Here is a 20,986-nt window from a genome sequence, read left to right as displayed (position 1 = left end):
AGTGTAAACATTTTTCCCCAATAATTGTGTGAAACTAATTTTGCTTTGAGGTTTGATTACCAAAAACATTGGTAAATTTAATATAAATATAAATTTAATTTGGCATTAAATATCTAAATGTTGGTTACAAGATGTACACTGAACTCATCAGAGAACAGAAACAGCCAAACTACATTGTGAATTCAGACAGCAACATATTTATAAATACAGATTTTTCCTTCAATAAATATTTTGCCATATTTGCTTCAAAGGCACAATTTCAGGATTTCTACCAACAAAGTCATAAAAAGCAGATCTCATGGCTACACTTGTGGACCTTGCCACTGCAAATGCTCTGCAATGTGTGCACATGTCCCTGCAAAACTACAGTACAGCAGGTCACCTCCTGCAGGGATGTTTGACAAAGGCAAGGCAGAACTGCTGCCTGGAGAGACTGTGAATCCTATGAACCTCAGTGTGGAAATGCTGCAGGCTGTGCACCTGACACAGATGTACAGGGCACACTGGACACAGACCTCTCAACCAGCTTGGCCTGAAGAAAATTAGTAGCTGCCCTTTTGCTTTACATTCCTATATATTGCCTCCTATCTACTCCAGGACCTGCTGAACTTGTGTGCTTCAGAACCAAAGAACAAGAAAGGAAAACCTCAAGAAAATGCCAAACTATATTTCAACCTGGATTTCAGCTCTGATCAGATCAAGAAATAGCCCCTACTTCTTCCCCAGCATGGCTTTTAAACATTCAAAGCACAAACTCCAGTATGCTGCCTGAAAATCCCAGGCATAAAGTTTATCCTTTAATTTGAGGCTCTGTCATTTGACTGGGGAGAAGGTAATCAGGACAAGGCTTTGGACCATGCTGCTCAAAACATGACAACAGACACACCAAAAATCCAAGCTGGCTGCCTGAAGCAATTAAAGGAGTGTTTACTATTCCATGACAGTTAACATGTTGGACTGACCTTTCATTTACTGTTTAGTGCTGAACATTAAGCTGCAAAATTACTCATGCTTTGCATTTAGTACTGGCATCAGAACTAACAGCATTAGATAGCTATTCCCACGGCGAGGCACGCGTTCCCTCTGCCCAGCTGTGCACATACTTTCAGGAACACTGATCTGATACCCAACATCACTTCCACAGGTTCTGTTCACCCACTGCCATCAGGAATTACCAGTAACACTGCTCCAAAATGTAAAAAGCATATGCAAAATGTCCAGGGTGATGCAGCTGGTGCAATTAGGTTCCTTCTTTACGTACCAGGAAAGAAAAAAGGGAGGACTGGTGTATGCCCACAGGTCCCCGTGGCAGCTCCCAGCCAGATGGCAGCAGGGAAGTACAGAAGCTATGGAGGAAAAGTTTCTTTGTTTACTCTCCTCCTAGCTGCTTACAGCAGCTCTGTTATAATGAGAGACACAGGATACATTTTTCAAGTGCCTGACAGGTCAGCAGTTGGAATATTCCCTCAAAACCCAAGTAACTTTCCATTCAACACCCTCAGGCTAGAAGAACCTGGAATTTCCACTCTCCGAGGCTACAGATGGAAGGGAGAGGTAAAGTTTCCAGCAAAACACCTTTACTCATATGCTTTTGGCTAATCTTAGTGCTTACTATCCAAAATTATGTTTATTTCTACCCCGGCTGTAATCTGCCTGGTCAGACACATGGCATGCCCAGGATACTCCATTTTGACAGCAGAGTTGGGAATTTCGGGCCACAGGTTGCCAACACAAACAGAGGATTTTTCCACTCACCCCCTGCACTCCTTCCAGGTTTCAGTTGTGGTGCTGCCCTGCTGTGGGACTGCATCCCAAACCCTCACGCACCTCTCTGCTCACCCTTTCCTCACCTCTGCCTGGATGCTTTTCCATTACATTTCCAAACCTGTCTTTATCACACCTTCTTTGAGACAGTGATGGGCACGATGAATGGAGTCTGTGAATACCAGAGTAACATTCAGTTCACATCCAGACCAGAACATTAATAAATACAAATACATTATGAATTTCCCTGCCATTTGTGTTTTGGGATTTTTTCATAACCGTATTAGCTATTTATATCTAAATCTATCTAAATCTCTATTTTTGTATTGTGAGTGAAGTTATCTTATTCCCACTGCAGATTCAAAAGAGGAGATTTTCCAAGGCTGCTCAGCATGATAATTAAGATAGAATCACGGCTGATTTGATCTTCCCTGCTTCTTTTTCACTATTCTTATACAGATGTGCAACCAATATGCCAGCTAAATGGTCAGAATTATTATGAGATTGCTGATAGAAGGCAACTCAGTGTATTTTAAATATCAATATAATTTCTTAAAGAAAGAAGAAACCTATCAATCAAGCTGGCAATTGTGTTTAATGCACATTTTGCTTTTAACAGCAATTTGCCTGTTTAAACAGCATAGACCTTACAGGGGTTAACTGCTGAAGAGGTTAGAGTGCTTTCAAAGTTGTATCTAAATTATACCTTATTCCTTCTTAATTGAACAACATTTTTCAGACAGTCTAATGTTACAACTACATGCTACACAGTAGCAGCATGTCCACACCACTGAAGTTAAGGCTGTGTCAGCATTCTCATCATGAACCTTTCTCAGGGTTTGAACTCATCAGCCATAAAATCACAGCAGTCTGAAACAACAGGACACCCATGATGTGATCCTGTATTGATGTTAGCTAGGTAAGAATAAAAACAGCACAGACACATATAATAAAGGACTCCACCCAAATTTATTTTGGATGATTGCTGCCTTTGCACAACATGCTCAAAATTTCCAAAATGAAATTTAAAAGTCAGCGGACAGCACAGTCTAACCAGGTTTAGCTGAATCTGAGTGCAAAGTGCTGCAAAGTGGGTGCCACAGATGCACAACAACCACTTCTCACATACTGCACATTTCAACACATGCAAGGCTGCTTCTGTGTACGTATCGAGACTGGCAGGTAACAGCAGCTCTACCACCAAGGGAATAACAAACCAACTCATCTTCAGTTGTACACACTCGTTGGTCATTATCAAACTACATTGTTTACCAAGTCAGCACACTGGCTACTGAGGTACTGTTATTCCCCACAGTTAGGATAAGAAACATCTGAATTTTTATGCCACTCATGCCCTGATAATTCAATAGGGACTTTTCACACTGTCCACCAAGCTGAAGCCATTTGTTGAAGTAAAGAAGGTGGATGAGGTGAAATACTGTAAGAGAGAGACCCAACAGCTTCTTCAGCAAATTGCCAGAGCCTGCCTAAAGAAACTCACCCTGCATTCCTGCCCAGCTTCTCAGTTTTATCAATAAAATACTTCTTATTGCCATATGGGTTTATTAAGAGAAAATCTCTGGTCAGGGATCTACTTAGACATGTGCTGCCTCTGCTTAAAGCAAAGTGCCTCTGTAGGTGCTTTCCTGAAACATCATCCCAGGACAGTCAGCTGCAGGTGATGACACTTTCTGGAGCTGCAGAACCAAGCTCTTAATACATCACCTGCTTATTTAAGATTTTTACAACTTCCCATTCAAGAAATTTTTCTTTTGTGACCACATATTTTGTTACAATGCTTTTGGAAGTGCTCATTCCACACTTTTCAGACTTGGAGGTAAGCAGGTAAGACTGAAAAAGTTGCCTTGTTCAAGCTTCGTGTACAACGCATTCACACATTTATTAATAAAACTCGTCTACACATCTATTTATTCTTTGGACCAACTCCAGCCTCCCCAGGTGACTGTAACATGTCTTATAAACCTTTCATGGAAGACTGAAAAAAATAGTACTTAAAGACAAAAAAGGAAAACAAATACATTTAAACACCATCAACAAAGACAGAATGGGAAAACGAAGTGGAGACATCCCACGCCAAACTCACTGCAGGCACAGGTTAGTAGTGTCCTCTTGAAATCTGCTTTCTGCCTTCTTGCACTTCTTCCAGCTCATGGTCTTAAAAGCCAGCTGCAAAGCCAAGAGAAAACTCCATGTATGCCCCTAGATATGGGTCACACACTAAAATCCTTCTTAAGAAGGGAAGTGCTCAGCACACAGCCTAGTTCTGCTCGCTGTCCTACCAGGCACCTGTCAAACAGGGCTAACAGCATTTCCCTGCCTCAGAAAACTGCTGCAAGAACAAATGCATTTATGGTTGCCTGGACACAGCAACAGCAACGAGGGCTCCATCAGTACCTAAAAGACAGCACTGCTGATCCCTGCCAGCAGAGCAGGGGGTGGGCAAGGACCACCAAGAGTAACATTGGTAATGGAGGGGTTTACGACGCTTTATGGTAGTGGCTGATTTACTTCAACAGAATTGAATTTTGCAAAAAAACTCCCTAAGCTGTTTTCCTATCAACACAAATCAGCTTAAAGGATTGTACGAGAATGACCTGAACTGTATCCTGTTTTGCACACAAGTAGTTTCAGAATCTGTCCACGGTTCACATAAATTCAAAAACAAACCTAGATGCTGGGTGTACCAGGGGAAAAAGAGTGAATAGTTTCCAGACTCAGTTTCCATTTCTGTGATACTGGGCACACACCACAGACAAATGAAATGCTATGGCAATAACCCATGAAACCTGAAATGAGTTTCCTCACCAGCAATGTGGGTCAGAAGAATGATATACTGTGTTAATAGGCATAAATCAGTTACTTATTGCATCAAAGTTCACCTGTAATCCATACATTTCATACAGATATTATGGGCTATCATGGAAAGAGATCTTCATTGCTAAACGTGAACCCTCTCTGTCTTTTACTAGCTGTTAAGAACAAATTCCTCAAAACTTTCAAGATAAAGTGAATCAAGAAGTTTCAGCTACAGAAACATAGTGCAAAGGTTCAGTTTGGCACTGCAACATTACAGACAGACAGGAATTTATGGTAAACTGTTTAGATTTGGAAAAGAGAATCCTATAATTGAACCAATATTGTCAAATGTATTGCATACTATTGTAACTTCACAGTAATCAAAATCAGACATCAAGGTTTCTATAGAAGCAGCAATCACAGATTGCAGTAAAGTATACCACTCAAGGGAAAAAAAATTGCATTTTGGCAATTTCATAGTCAAGTGTTCCTTATGCTCCTCCAACAGTCATTTGTCAGACATTTTCCTGTTTAAAAGGTGCATATAATTTCTTCTCAGTCCTCGTGAGACTTCTCTGCAATGACTTTGCATTCATACTGAAAAACAGAAATTGACAGAATAATATTAATTTACATAACTGGTGAAAAAGAAGTGATTTTTCTACAAAATGGGTGATACAATAGCTCTTGTTAAACTCCACTCAGATAAGTTTGATCTCCTTAAGCTCTGTGCACATACTGGTGGCTGCAATTTCTGTCCCCTGAGCAGGTCAGACTTTGGGGATGGCCTGATTTCTCCCCAAACACAGGAGCTCTTAGCTCATGGTCCTGGAAGTATGTAACAGAGTGTACAGAGCAAAGCATGGGTGTATTCTGATTTACAGACTGATCAGCTCACTAAGTACATCAACAAGAAATGACCGCTGCTTTCTACCTCACTGCACACTCTCGAGCCAAATAGCTGGCTGGCAGGAAAGAAACTATATGTACATTTAAACTTTTACTGGAAGGCAACCAACCCCTCTCCTCCAGACTCACCATTGCCAGCTGCCTGCCAATATTGCCCATTGTTATTCCACCAGCAAAAAATATACATGGCAACCAGGAACGGACATAGAGGAAGTCTGGGGATGTGTATCTGGAAAAGAACACACATTTTTGAGCTCAGTGTTATGCAATACAGAGAGTCCCCCAAACGCAAGGCAAACTCACAATTATTAGGATATTTTAACTCAAAAAGATCCACATTATAGAAATTTAATTTCTTGCAGCAAACAACAAAGGAGGCTTCTTATTGATTATAGCTGCATTTATTCACCCAAACAAAGCATGTTATATCGTTGGCAAGGTAGCAATTTTATTTCAATTAGCATTTCCAACTAGATTTCTCACTTACATACAGATAAGAGCTTTCATAAACAGCCCAATTTATGCTGTACTCAAAATTAGGTGCTGACAGCTTTGAAAATCATGTACAATTGTATCCATTCAGTTATTCTGATTTAATGTTACAGCTTCAGAACATTATCACTTCACCTTAGGGGAGCAAATACTTACTGATAAACTCCATTGTACACCAGAAGCTGTGACACCAATGTGGCCAGGAAAGCAATTCCTACTCCAAGACCAAAGCCACTTCGTGACCTGTCAAAGGTCCACCACAGCCCAATGGACAGGGCTGCCAACGTGAGGGACAGCTGGATATTGTTGGCAAAATCCACCTTCTGGGCTGGCTGTTAAGGATCAGCTTGGAAATACCATGTACAAGGGTAAAGCAATTTTTGTCATTCTGTTTCAATTTTGGCACAATAGAAAAAAAAATATCATTAAGACAGCTACAGTGTTACCTGTATCATCTCTCACACAGCTATCTGATGTGAGGAATTAAGGTTTGTATTTATCAATATTTCAGGAACCTAAAAACTTATGACACTTCTTCCAATTTTAGGGTCTCTGCACTGTACAAGAAGAGCCTCTTCCCCTACCAAACAATCAAGCATTTTATACAGACACACAATGCACATGTTACTTCTCACCCTCACCTGGCCCTTTACTACACTCAATATGAAATCTTAAATCTAGCATTAAATTTATTCAGCTGATAGGGATTTACCAAAAAAAAAAGGTATTTACCACTATTAATAGCACTTTTGTTTAAATTACATGATGCTTTACATTCAGCTCAACATTAAAATGTTAATGTGTTCTATAAATCAAAATGAAAATATTACTGGAAAGTGTTCATGTAAATCAACAATGAAAGTCAGTTTCATCAGCTTGTGAAAGAATTGTGAAGTCACTTCAGATATCTTTGTGTGTTTCACATCCTTCAAAATGTTTTGGAAACACTAACTCATTCTCAGTACTCCTATCCAAAACAGGCAATTAAAAAGGGGCTTCTCATGTTGCTTTTGCCTGAAAGCAAATTTATGGGATGACAGTATAAAAACCACTGTCCTATTTCCTCACTGGAGGGAAAAAAAATCTGGAGGGAGACCTAGTGGAAATGAGAAACAAGCTTGACTAGCTAAAATAAATAATTACAGGATAAAAATCAATAGCTTCAGAAAAAGTGTCAAAGAAGACAGAACCCTCACCAAATCTGGCAATGTGCAGAACTGGCAACAGCTGAAGAGAAAGCAGTCTGGAGAGCTGTCAAGCAGGAAATACAGACAGTACATTACTGATGTCCTGGGATATGGGGAACAGCTGCTAGAGAACTGCAGAAAATTTGCTGTAAATAATCAGACCCGTGTAAAAAGGAGCTGTCAACTCTTATTTCTTAAAAGCAGCAAAGTGGCCATGGATCACCCAACAGGTACAGGACAGGTAGTGAGAACCACAGCACCAGAGCAGAGCATCTCTGGAAGGACAGTGAGGTTTGTGAGGGACAGTGGGAGGGACTGGGAACCTCGGCAGCTCCAGCTCATCATAGCAGAGGGTGGGGAAAAACCACACAGCAACAAAACCCATCCGTGGCCAAGCAACCTCAGTGAGAATCCAGCCAGCTCTCCCACCTTTCCCTTAATGCCCTCTCTTCCTGGGAATGAGGAGATCCAGCAGCACAAGAACAGAACTTTTAGCACCATTTTTGTGAACTGTGTTGGAGCTGACACGGATGGAGATGAGCATTGCAGAGATGATCCACTTTCTTTACAAGACCCCAATTTTCACCAGCAGACCCTGGTTTCAGCTGACAGAGGAGGCAGTAGGCATAACTGCAGAAAGCCTCTCAGACCCACAGCACTGCCAGTAAGGTGCACCAGTCCATGAGAAATGCATCCTGTCACCCAGAGTGCTCTCTTGGCATCAAGGAAAGCATCCTTTGCAGAAGGGGGTTGCAACATTTCTTTGCATTGTATAGTCCTGGGTATTCCTGGTCCTGAGCTTTCCCCACTCTTTGCAAAGTGCATGTGCTTCACTCATGATCTCAAGACAGGACCTCAAGCTCCTCCTGTGGTATTAATAGCACATCAGCTTGCAACAACCTCAAGCACTTTTCTGTAATATCTACTGCACGAATATCTTCCCACACTAACCTTAATTATTCAAAGAAAATAAAGACTCTAAGTAAGACAAAGCCCAGTATTGAGACATTCCTAATGAAAATATTTTTCAGAACAAAAAGATGTGAGACTCATCAGCTCCAATACTGCTACAAGTTTGACACTAACATGTAATCTCCATTTTCCTTGCAAAAATGCTGCATGTTACACCTTCAACACCAGTTCAAATTCACCACAACTGACCGTGTGAGCTTTTTTTAAGAGGAAACCCATTTGTTATCACCAATGTCATTTGGTTATAGGATACAGCACTGGCATGATTTATTCCCACAAAGACTGCTACACATCGCATTACACTGGACCATTCTCTCTTGAACTTATGTGGCTCTCCCAGATGTCTGTCCATGCAGGGGTACAATAACCCAATCACAGCTGTGGAGACAGGAAAGAAAAAAGGCCCTCAAGTTAAAGCACTGGCCACATTTAACTAGAATAAAGGCTATCTAGACTTTGATAATTATAGTCACTACTAAAACTCACATTTTAAGGACAAACGGCACAAAACCATACACTGTAAAAGAAGAGGAATTTCAAAGAGTTTTATTATTTAGAAAAGCTCCAGACAGCCCATCAGCATCTTCAGCCACTGCAGCAGAAGTAGCAATACAGAGACAATTTGAACCAGGGGCAGAGGATGACAGCGCTCTCCCCCACACCAACATCTGCACTGTAGTTCTGAAACAGCACCAATAGCTTAAAGGTTGGCACTTCCAAAAATCTCACACATGAAACATGTTTAAAATAACTGCAAAACCAACACACCACAGTACTGGTGTGGTTTATAACATCAATATTTTGTGTTTTCATCTGTTCTTGTTACAAGCAGGCTTTGTTTGGATAACATTTTTCTCTTCTTCAATGCTGCTCTCAAGCTCACCCAGAAGAGAGAAAGCCAAGAGCCTACAGTAGCTGCTGAATACAGAAAGCAAACAGGAATTCCAGCCCCAGGGAACTGAGATGCTCTTTCAATATTTCTTCACAAATGTGTTCTCTACTGCAACTGCAGCTAAAAAGATTTTTACCAACCACACTGAGGAACAATAATGAGTGTATGTTAGAGTGTAGTGGTGTGAGCACAGCAGAGCCTGAGCCATCAGTACAGACTCCAGTGCCTTCAGCCCAGCACACTGCTGGGGGTAACACTGCAAATGCTCTTTCCTCTGCCACAGAGGAAACTGATCCCCAGGATTCAGGAAAATGAATCATCAGTAAAGCTGGAGTGGAAAAAAAACTCCCTGAGCAATTTTCTTGCCAAAGGCCTTGGGCCAAACTCATGACTAATAATGGTGATGGATGAAAGGACTTCTCTGCATGCAGCCTCGATCACCCCTGATTATAAATAGGCAAAACACCTTTACTCTGCTCATAATAATAAACCATACTGCAGAGAAATGTTACATCAATTCCACGAAGGCTGTGCAAGTACAAATGGTAAGAAAATGGGTGAATTATCAACATTTACCACAGAGGTTCCCTGTATGCATGCCAGCAGAGAAGATAAGGAAAGAAAATGGAGAAAACTAATAAGGAAAAAAAAACCCTGAACACCTCAACAGGGGTGACTCCTGCTGGGAAAAGCCAATTAAGGATGTAGTATCTTTAAATCAAGTGACTTAAAAATCAAGTACTAAAATCAAACAGTACACTTTACAAGCCACATCCAGTCTTTCCATCAAAACTACCAATGCATCAGGCTCAGAAAGGCCCACAAGTTTCTTGTGAGATGACGGCAAGACGTGGCCTTCCTGAGTTCCCATGGCAGCTGCAGTGTTCTCAGGTGACCCAGGAGAGCACAAAAACTAATTCCTGGACACATGTATATTTGTGTATACAAAAAGATCAGAAGAATACTAACAGCTCAATGGGGACAGTGATGCTGAAAGGGAATTTTTTATCTTCCCCATCTCTCACACAGTTTTTTGCAACTACCTAACTATCTCAGCACACCAGGCATAGACACATGACTGAACTTACCTGATGCTGTGCCACAGCAAGGTGGTACCCACCAAGCTGAGGAGAAGATGCTCGTGATCACGTCAGGGGGAAAGAGAGTAACGTTTCTCTGGATCTGAAGCAAGTTTAATACTAATGCAAGAAATACACCAATAAAAAACAGCACTACACCACGAATTACCAAATTCATGCCACGACTGGTTACAGATGAAATGTACGGGCCACACTTTTTTGGTAAGGTTGGCTTTGCATCATTTTCTGCCATGACTCCTTAAGTTATCAGAGGCATCCAAGAGGCTGACTGAGGATTCACTTGCAATCAGTATTTCAACTCTCTTCAATTAGGAGACACCCAAACCCTGAAAAATAATAAAAAAAGAGTGACAATTCAGATATGAGAAACATTACAAGTATTTTTCTCAACTTCTTTGAAGACTGGGTTAAAAATATGCCTATTATATTTTTTCTGAATTTTCTGAAGAGGCAATTAGTCCTTTGATAGCAGAATCAACCACAGCTGTAAAAATGCCTTACAAAGGGAGGTTTCACAACTAGTTTTGTCTACTAGGAGACAGAGGAGGAAACATGTGGGATAGGACAACTAGGAATGTGAAAGTACATTCCAGGAAGTGAAGAAATGACACAAGTAAACACAGTCCTCAATTCCAAGTCAGCCACAGAGGTTCAGAGATCTCTTTTCTTGAAGAGACATCAAAAAACATTTCTCAACTGGAAAGTGAAATCTGTGAAGTAACTTTCAGGCTGGAATCAGAATTTCAGCAATCCGGCAGCACATGTAACAGCAAACAGCTCAGCAAACCAGAGCACTAATTTCAACACACAGAAATATTTACAAAGTAGCACACACACCTGGTGAAAGCTGCCCTACATTACAACAAACCCTAAGTGTAATCAGGCACAGAAGGACCTGAGGGCAAAGGAAAAGGAGCTCCACCTGCCTTCGCACTAGGATGCCTCAGACATGAGTAACTGAGCACTACAGGAATTGCAGAGTTCCCACCCCAATCCCTTCCTCAAAAAAAATAAAACAAAAACAAAACCTGTCCATCATGAGTCTTGTTATACATGGATTCAGTGCCACATTCATGTACGACAGCGATTTTGATCGACAGCTTAGCCACCTGGAACTTCAGAAAAAAAGCCCTGACATTGTTTTTCAATCCAAAACTGCCAGCTGGTAGCAGCTTCTGTTAACTCTTATTTATGGCACATAGGGAGCCAAACCAGAACATCCATCCCCTTTCCTCTCAGCTCCAGCCAACCCCGAGGAAGCTCTCTGCAGACACAGCAGCAGAGCAGAGGACTCAGCATTCATTCACTTCTGCTGACTGAAAGCCAAAAGGAAACTTAAATACACCCAGGCTATTAAGATACTCCAGTCAACTGCACAGATGCAATGCTACACCATGGCATCCTCCATCACATGACCAAAGTCCCAGAGGACAAAAAAGAAACGAGTTCTCTTCATACAAAACTTCCCACTGGCAGTTTGGGGAGGCAACAGTGTCTTCCTGAGAACAGAGGCTCTCTCTCCTACCCAGCCAATTCCCCACGTTCCTTGTAATCATGAACACACCTTGGGGGGAAAGAGAACCACCAAGGTGTCAGGCTTCTTAGTCTGCTTCCTGAGTCAGACTGCCAGCCTTTTGTCTGTATCAAGACTGGCACTGCAACACTTCCTTCAAGCAAAAAGGAGGTGCTCCAGATTATTCTTTCCTGCTCTGGATGGCACAGAACTGGAGCTTGGATCATACTTTTAGCCCCCAGCAAAGAAACCATGGAGTCGCAAAAACATTACTATTTCTACTGAGAGTCTCCCTTGTGTCCCCTGGGGCTTTGCACACCAGGTGATCACTGGAATTCTCCGAATTTACAGGAGTCTTTCTAACACGTGGCATTGGAGACTGTAGCTCCCAATTACAAACTCTGCAGGAATATTGTGCCTAACCATGGGTTTTCAAACTGTTATGTCCCTTCTCAGCTTTGGCTTGCCTAGGGAAATAAGCTAAGCTCTTAACTCGCCACTTCACCATCCCAAAAGCTTTTGGCACTTCCTGAAGTCTGCATATCCCTTTTTTTAAATGCATGACCCAAGCTGCTATATAAGTAAGCTCACACTTTTGGTTCTTCCTTTAATGAGCAGCACACAGGATAACAGTTTCTTTTTCAGTCATAAAGTGGTTTGCTCATGTCCTGTGATCCTCTACTACACTCACATCTCTCCTCTTTCCTGTTACTGAAGTCCTTGTTCCCTGGCACCAGCTCCAGACCTTGCACACTGCATTTCAGCCCATAGGTGCCATTTATTTCTGACACCCAGCTTCAACCCACTTTTCCTGCAGGATCTCTCAGGCCTCTTTGGCCCTGCAAATGTTGCCAGCTTTGGATCATCAGCAAGCATCTTACTGCATCCTATTTTGTGCACCAAGGTTATCAACTAAAATAGAATCATAGGATATTTTGGATTGGAAGAGACCTTAGAGATCACCTAGTTCCACTCCCCAAATACTGAGTGAGATCAGCCCAAGTCCCTGTCTTTGATGAAATCTAGAAATAATTTCCCTGCATTGATAATTTCCCCATTTTACACTCTCTCTTGGTATCTCCCTCTAACAAGACCCTGCTTCTTGTAATTCTTCATCTACAGGAATCTTCAGCCTAACTGAGAATCATTAACTATCCCACGTGGCAGTACTAATGTAAACACTGATCAGCTCTTACTGGTTTTTCTCCTAGGATGCTGATGATCAAGTAAAAGTCCAATTTTATTCTGGTATAAATCACTTTCAAATCATAAAACCTGCATTTGTACTACTTCCACTTTTCTAATATGCCATTCAGCAAATACATAATTACTTCTGAAGGCTTAGCTAAATGCAACAGGAAGGAAATCACTTACTGCTTCTTCACAACCACTGCAGGTGCAAGTTATTCAAGACACCAGAACAGATTTTTATTAGCAGGTAAACAGCCTGACCCCAGCAAAGGCACCTGGGTAGGTACATACTGACAGATGTTTATGCGAGTAATTCAAAGTCTGAAACTAGCACGATGCAGTCGTTTGCACCTGGTGGTTTCTCATCCTACACATACTATTCCTAGTTGTTTCATCAGTTTCCAGATTTTCCACTGACCCTGAGACCTTCTGGCATGCCACAGAGCAACTGGGGAACGGAGCAAAGAGATCAGTGCTCAGGAAACATTCTTCATTGCCCCAGACAGCCGAGACTCACAATGTCCTGGCACAGCACAGATACATACTATCATCACCTCTCATGGAAATTAAATTACTATCTCTAAAAACTCCAATTCCTTCTGACTAGGAGGCCACTGTTCCTGCAGACAGCGGAGACTCTGTCTCCTTTTAAGCCTTATGTTTTACTGCACGTTTCCTCTCAGATAGGAACAGATCACAACATATTGAACCAACAAGACTTCTGGGCCGTCATTTCCTGGGAACGCACATTCACAGCTGTAACGCGGCACTGAAAGCTGCAGCCTTGGCACGGCTGGAGTCTCAGCTGCACTTCCCTTGCTCGCTGGCACACGCAGACTCCAGCCCAAGCTTTTCAACACCGTGCACCATACACGACTCGCAAGGCAGCCACACGGTGTCTGGCATTGCGCAAAAAGTTAACAAGTAAATTATCACCCTAGACATTTTTAAAACACTTAGTCAGTTAACTGTCTCCTAAGGAGAAGATCCCTCCTGCTCCCCTGCGCTCTCCCTGCGCGCCGAGAGCGCTTCTCAACTTCTGACACCACACAGACACACCGGGCACGGCGCGGCGAGGCCGACAGCCAGACGATTTATTTGGGCAACACCGCGCAGGAGATGGCAAGGAACCATCCGTCTGCAGCGAGGCAACGCCAAAAGCAAACAGAACCATCGCCTCTCAGCCATGGGCGGCGGTTCCGCCCCGGACCCCGGGCCAGGGGAGCCCAGCCCGCCTGGGCAGCGCCAGCACGCCCGGCCCGGCCCGGCCCGGCCCCGCACGGCGGGCGGAGGGGCCGCGGGCCCGGGCAGCCCCGCCGGGCACGGGCTGTCCCGGCTGCCGGGGAACGGCCCCGCCGGCCTCTCCCTCCGTCACCCCCGGCCCTAACGCGAAGCAAGGCCCCGGCCCGCGGGCAGCACGGGGCCGAGGGGCGCCGCTACCCGCCCGGCTCAGCCCGTCCCCCCTGCCCGCGGCTCCACAGCCCCGGCCCGGCCCGGCCCCTCCGCAGCGCCGGGACTCACTCGGCCTCCGCCATCTTCCGCAGTCCCCGCCCCGCGCAGCCTCCGCAGCGCCCGCCGGGCCGGGCCGGGCACGGGCAGCGCGGGGGGGCCGCGGATGCTCGGCCGGGAGCCGCCCGCTCGCCTCGGACAGCGCTCGGTGCCGCGGCTCCGGAGCAGTGCCACGAAGTTTATAAGAGGAGCACTTCACTTGGAGTGCTGTGTGCAGGAGAAATGGGTACAAATTGAAAGACAAGGAATTTGGGTTAGGTATTAGGGTTCTTCACTGTGAGGGTGATGAGACCCTGGAGCAGTTGCCCCACCTGGGGCTGTGGATGCCCCAAGCCTGGCAGTGTTCAAGGCCAAGTTGGATAAGGCCTCGGTCAGCCCAGTCTAGGGTGAGGTGTCCCTGCCAATGGCAGGGAGTGCTGGGACTGGATGATCCGAAAGGTTCCTTCCAACCCTTAACATCATATGATCCAATAATTAGAAGAAAAGCTGGATGTGTTGGGCTGTTTGCCCCATGACCACGCTCCCAGCTGGGCTGGGGCCAGTGCCACAGCCTGTTCCACCTTCAGGCACACACATGGTGGGAATGGAGTTCTTGTCTCCAGCTGAAGCTGCCAGTCCAGCTCCAGCCCTTCTGAGCGCCTGGTCCCACAAGGATTTTCCCATGCACTTGACTTTATTGATGGAGGACAAAATTGCACATCTCCATATTCCAAAAGCCACGTTTTCACCTCCAGTTTGGGCCTTTTGGGGAGAATGTACAACATGAAGCAGAAAACATTTGCTTTAGCCTGTCTTAGGGATGGTAAAGGCATCACAATAAAAAACACCATTTATGTATGTGAGATGGAATATGTGAGAATAATCCTGTTACATTAATTTCCTATAATGAAATATATATATATCATATATATTCTTATTGTATTAATGAACTCTTCCCTTTCTCAAACTGATATGGAAAATACTATTTATGAAAAGGACTTGCACATTGCATTTCCCCAAGCTTGATATTTCACTGCAAAGACTTTGACAGAGCTTTCCATATTACGAGATCTGCAGAAATTCAGTGCCTATCTCCTTACAGTTCTCAGAATAATGATTGGGTAGGATGGAATTTGTAGCAGTTCACTGTAGTGGCATCTTTAGTGATAACTGTGGTTTCTTTGTGCTGGTATGTTGTGATCAGCAGTGTCACCAAACGTGCAAACTCAGAAGGGAGGATATGAGTCTATAACAGACATATTAAGAATGGAAAAGGGAGACATTTGCAGCAGCAGAAACCCGTTGTGGTTTAGATGAGCAATAAATGAATTTTCAAATTGTTTAACTTTGGCTTTTGTCACACAGAAACAAAGTCTTTTTATTCTCAGTAATTCTGCTGAGCTGCCTGCCCTGTCTGTGGTTTAGATGGTTGTTTTGCTGTACTTGAACACCAAATTCTGGATCGAGAAAGACAAAAGGTTTTTTTAGTCAAATAAAATATCTTTCCTTAACATCAGATAAATGCCTTGGGCCAGCCATATGCCTGAAGCAGAACAAAGTGCCTTATTTATTTGTGCCTTAAAGACCAGGACCACCAGAAAGCCTGAAATCAAAAACTTTGGAAACATGAAGTGTGTGTTGTAGAGAGGAATGTATGGCATAAGTAGATGGAGATTGCCAGTGATTGCTGGATCTTTCCTTCTCCAGACACTTGTAAATATAGCCAGGTAATGACTTGTATATCAATAAATTTGGATTAGTTACAGTCAGGTCTGCTGCTGTGTTTGGTACTATAAAAATCACAAGATCTTAATTCCTACCAAAAAAAAGTGACCATATGACAAATATTAGCCATATAAATAGAGGCGTATTAAAACTAATATGTGAGAAAATAAATAAGCAGTGTTGGTGTAAATCACTGCAACTCCAAGGACTTGATGGCATTGCCAACTCACAGCAGCTGAAGTCTCAGTCCCTACATCCATCTGATTATCTCAGAGGGCACAATATCCTGTTGCATGAAAACAGGAGAAGCATGAGGGAAAAGCAGACAAAAATGTATCTGAATTGGAAATTGCCAAAATAAATGCATTGTCAAATATTTTTACAGAGAAAGGAGGTAGAGATATGACCTGCAGAGAAATAGCACTTGCTCTGAATTGACTGGAATTGCTATGAAACATCATGGGAAAATCATCTCTTGGAAGGCAGCACAGAGTTGTTTGATTGCACTGGCTGCAGAACAAGATAATACAGAATGTTCTGAATTTAGTTTTGGGATGTCGGTGTTGCTCTGGATATAATAAATCTGACAGTGAAAAACTCAGGGAAGTTCATACAAAGCAGCGGAGCCTAAAGCAGCCACATACCTATAGAAAAAAAGTGGAATTGCTCTCCTTTACCTAACAGTGGCTTTTAAAAAGCTGTACTTTGTAAAGGCCTTCAGAGCTGCCTCAGGCGCTGGTTGAGTGAGCCAAGGCCAGTTGGCTTGACTGGAGGTGTGTCCACAGCAGGACTATAAAGGAATAGTAAGAAGATAATTGATTCATGGATATATGGATGGATGGGTGGGTGAGAAAGCAAAAAAGAAAATAAGAGAGTAGGTAGAAAAAACTTAATCTGAGTCTTTGTGGGTGATCCATGATAAAATATCAGGTGTTTCTGAACCTATATCATGTGTAACTTAGGAAAAGCCTATGTGCATGGCAAGAGAAAACCTTCTGTAGAAGTCTGGAGCTGATTCCTGGTAGGGCTTCCAGAATTTTTATAAATAAAGGACAACATCAAATCGAAGTTTTGTTCTTTCCCAGGGCCTTTGCTGTGTCCAATAGTGGGGCAACCACAGTGCACTCAGTGTACGAAAACCATCTGTGTGGGAGCCTTGTTCCCAGGGATTAGGCCAGGTTTGCTTTCTGTCAGGTGCATGGATGAATGTCCATAGAGCTCTTCAAGCACAGTCTGCAGATCCTAAATATCTATGACAGCCCTTCTGCAGAAGGCTGTTTGTGAGCTGTGCTGAAGCATGGCCAATGACCAGCAGCAGCTTTGCAACAAAGAATGCCTGTCCCTCCCTCATTCCACTTTGCAGACAACTATATCAAGTACTGCTGTTATCTGGGGCCTTTAGCTAGGATTGTAAAAAAAAAAATGCTGTAAGTTCTAAATACTCTTCAGGAATATAAATCTCTTCCAAAGCCTTTTTGGAAGTTCTCCATACATACAGAAGCCTTCTGGAGGGCCTTCATAAATAAAGAATAATAGAACCGGCATGATTTCCAGACATGCCTTTTATCTCACTAGTTGAGGATGCTGTTTTGTGGTTTTTAATCTGCAACAGGAGGTGCAGTAGCCACCCAGGTTAGCACACAGCTGGGTCACAGGCAGAGAGCAGCAGGGCAGACAAGTCCTGCAGCACAGGAGCTTGTTAGGCACAAAGAGCAGCGTGCTGTGAACTACTCTGGGGTCTTGGCAACAGCGCAGCCAGCAGTGCACAAGTTCTATAAAATTGATTTTCCAATAGTGTTGGCATTTTAGGGAGGAAAGGGAAAAGAGATAGCAGCAGTGTGAAGCCATCGGATCACATGTGTTCTCACGTATGAAAAGGGCTTGTTCTTATCTCAGGTTAGCAACAGGATGTGCAGTTTTAGGGCAGCTATCAAAAGCATTTTTGTTTATTTATTTAGCCACTTGCAAAAGACGCTGGGTTGTCAGCTCCAGGGGCTAAAGTCCTTTATTTACGTGCTGAAAGGTACTGCATGGACGAATGAAGCCTGGGTTTCCCTGTGTCACTCTGCCAGCGTGGCTCAGCCCTGATCTGGTTTCCACACTCATTCAGTACTTGCTGAAATAGTCGCCTAGGGAGTAAACACTGCCAGCCACGGCCGTGGTTTCTGAGATATGGAGTCCAGCCCAGTCAGAAATTTGCCAAGATAACCTCATTGCAACATGTGCCAAAGAGCCACGAACAGCTGGAGCGTTGAAGGACTGTGACATTTAAACAAGATACTGAAAATGCAAGGTCATCATCATCATGTTAGAATGCATCCAAATGTGGAATTTAGAAATTAAAGACTTCCTACCATATTTTTATATATGCACCAGGCAACATCTAGGTTCAAGGGACAGACTAAATAGCTGGGACACTGATCTTCAGTGGGCTGTATTTTTTCAGTGGTAATTTTTTTTGGTCGTGGCTTCTGGTGAGAAGCAAGGACAGTGTGGAGCCTTTCAGGTACACAGGGAATGTACATAAATGCATTCTAGTCCTGTGAGTGTGTGCATCTGTCATAAGTGTGCCACTTGCTAAGAGTCAAAATAAGGTCAGTGCAGTTGAGTAAGTATATATAAAAAAGGGCAGGGAGGAAATTCATGTCAAATTAAGCTAAAAATAGATGGCTGAGTGTATGAGGAAAATGGCATAAGAAATGCAAGCAGAAAAACTGCCGTCTAGAATGAAAGCAGCCTTGCACAAGAAGTTAAATTTTTTTTCTGGGCTTGATTGAAAATATTTTAAATATATGTGTCATTGAAGTTAGAATGAAAATTAACGTATTTAAGTTTGGAGGTTCACAGTTTCTCTATCCATGAATCTCTCTCAGATTCTATTCCTTCCTGCCTTCCTCCCTCCCTCCTTTTCCCTCTCCTTCTCCTTCATTCCCTTTGTGGCATCTCAGATCCACAAGGAAGGAGAAGATTCTAGGAATTGCACTTGTGATGGCACTTGAACTGCAATCACAGTGACTATTGCATTTGGCAATACTGTTGACTGAATTTATTTCAATTGGCACTATATTTGTAGAGATACAGACTTTAAACTTAAGCCTACAAAAATATCAACAACTCATTTTAAATTATTGTGAGATAGGGCAATAACCCACCCTGTTTTGCCCTTCAGTGTATGAATTCAGAGTGTGAATCTCTCAGGCACACCTCTTGGGGTGCTGCTGTGCAGGCTCAGGAGTTGGTCTTGATGGTCCTTATGGGTCCCTTCCAACTCAGGATATCCTAGGAATCTATGAACAATCTCTACTCCTGCAGATTTACAGTCCAGAGAGAGCAGCAGATTCCTCTGCAGGTGGTAGAAAGAAATAACGCACACAGAGTGTGATCATTGTGCTCATTTAATGCATCTATTTTAAGTTTAAAATTGTGTTCTGGAGAGGCCTGTTTCTTTCCTTCACCTGTTGCAGATGGAAAAGGTGCCAAACTTCATAGACATCTAACTTTTAGGCCTCAGAATAAGAAGATAATGATGTTATCCTGTGCAATTTGCTCAATAGCCCAGGTTATCTGGGTCACTGTTTAGGAATGTTTGTGTTGCAGCAGTCTCAGGCACTTCTGTCAGACAGCAATCACTGCTGGCATTGACAGTGCTGGGAAGGACACATTACAGAGCAGTTTGAAAAATGTCTATTCCTCTTAGCCAATGGAAATCTGAAAATTTACAGTGACAATTCAAATATCACAAGTTCTCGTTTCCAACAAATATTTCCATTTTGCAGCATTCAGCTTCCTCACAAATTTGACCTTTCCCTCAGAAAGCACAAGATGCAAATGCAAAAATAAAGGAACCCAGAGCTCACTTGGAAACACAACTTTCCATTAGAAGCAGTTTTAATGAAATATATTCCATCAGCTGGAGCTGCTTTTGACAGTCAGTAAGCGATGCAGGTGCCTAAACACAGGATTCATGGTCTGTCTTAGAAATACTTGAAGGCATCCAGGTCACCTGCATGGAGCTGGGGGTGTGAGTGTGACATCCACCTGCAAGAGCCTTGCTGAGGCTGGGCTGGAGATGGGGAGGGACACTCCAGGGCATCTGGAGTAGCATTGCACACCCTGTGGCTGCACAATTAGTCTCCGAACCTCTGCAATTTCAGACAATAAAACATCATCTGATGCCATTACTAGTGGGCTGTCAGAGCCTGATAAAGGAGAGGGGGCAGCAGCACAGTGCCCTTGAATTTCACCCTGAATTCGTGACTCTTTCAAGACTCTTTTGGCCTCTCCTGGTTATTTTGCACCAGAGCAGCCAGAAATTCCTGTGCTGGAGCTCTGTGCTGACCTCCAGCAAGAGCAGCACACTGGGAGCTGGCTCAGCCAGTGCCTCCATCCAGGCCCAGAGCAGGAGGCAGGGTGCAGGGCAGGCACTCTCAGCAGGAGCCCGAGCTGTCCTGGGAACACTTGGAGCACATGGCATGCAGCCACAGCCAGCTTGGCAAGAAAAAAGAGAAGTCTGGTGTTGGGCAACTGGATTGTGCAAGGAACATTGGTATAAATGGAGCAGAAACTAGTAATCAACTCTGTGAGTCTCCCTGAAGCTATAAAAAGACAAGGAGCATTAGTAATTGTCTGAGTCAGCATTATTATATATATATTTTTTTAAGTCTCAAGGTCACAGAGGCAACACTGGAGAGCCATGTGCTGGAGAAGGAGGATGAGAACAACTGGTCCCGGCTGGCTTCAGCTCTGAGCAACCTGGTCCAGTGGAAGATGTTCCTGCCCATGGCAGGGGGGTTGGAACGGGATTATCTTTAAGGTTCTTTCCAACCCAAACCATTCTGGGATTCTATGGGAATATAATATAAATGGAATTGGAATTGTAGAGTTCTCAGGCCTTTTCCTATTTCACAATTATATTACCATTTTTGCTGTAATCGTT

General features: G+C 43.3%; 1 protein-coding gene across 2 annotated transcripts; it reads right to left on the bottom strand.

Moving 5' to 3' along the window:
* Positions 1 to 2,340: 2,340 nt before the first annotated feature.
* INSIG2 (insulin induced gene 2) lies at positions 2,341 to 14,518 on the bottom strand. 2 transcript variants are annotated; one of them, XM_038143226.1, is made up of 6 exons: positions 14,359 to 14,518; positions 10,122 to 10,459; positions 8,395 to 8,519; positions 6,139 to 6,305; positions 5,620 to 5,719; positions 2,341 to 5,178 (listed from the first exon to the last, which is right to left on the bottom strand). In XM_038143226.1, exons 2-6 carry the CDS (start codon positions 10,363 to 10,365, stop codon positions 5,137 to 5,139), a joined length of 678 nt encoding a protein of 225 aa, XP_037999154.1. In that variant the 5' UTR covers positions 10,366 to 10,459; positions 14,359 to 14,518; the 3' UTR covers positions 2,341 to 5,136. The 2 variants fall into 2 exon arrangements, with proteins under 2 accessions (XP_037999154.1, XP_037999155.1); XM_038143227.1 differs by having other exon boundaries at positions 10,282 to 10,459; positions 14,359 to 14,376.
* Between the last annotated feature and the right edge of the window lie 6,468 nt (positions 14,519 to 20,986).

Source organism: Motacilla alba, chromosome 7, assembly GCF_015832195.1.
Source record: "Motacilla alba alba isolate MOTALB_02 chromosome 7, Motacilla_alba_V1.0_pri, whole genome shotgun sequence".
Taxonomy (NCBI): domain Eukaryota; kingdom Metazoa; phylum Chordata; class Aves; order Passeriformes; family Motacillidae; genus Motacilla; species Motacilla alba.
This window is presented reverse-complemented; position numbering and strand designations above follow the sequence as displayed.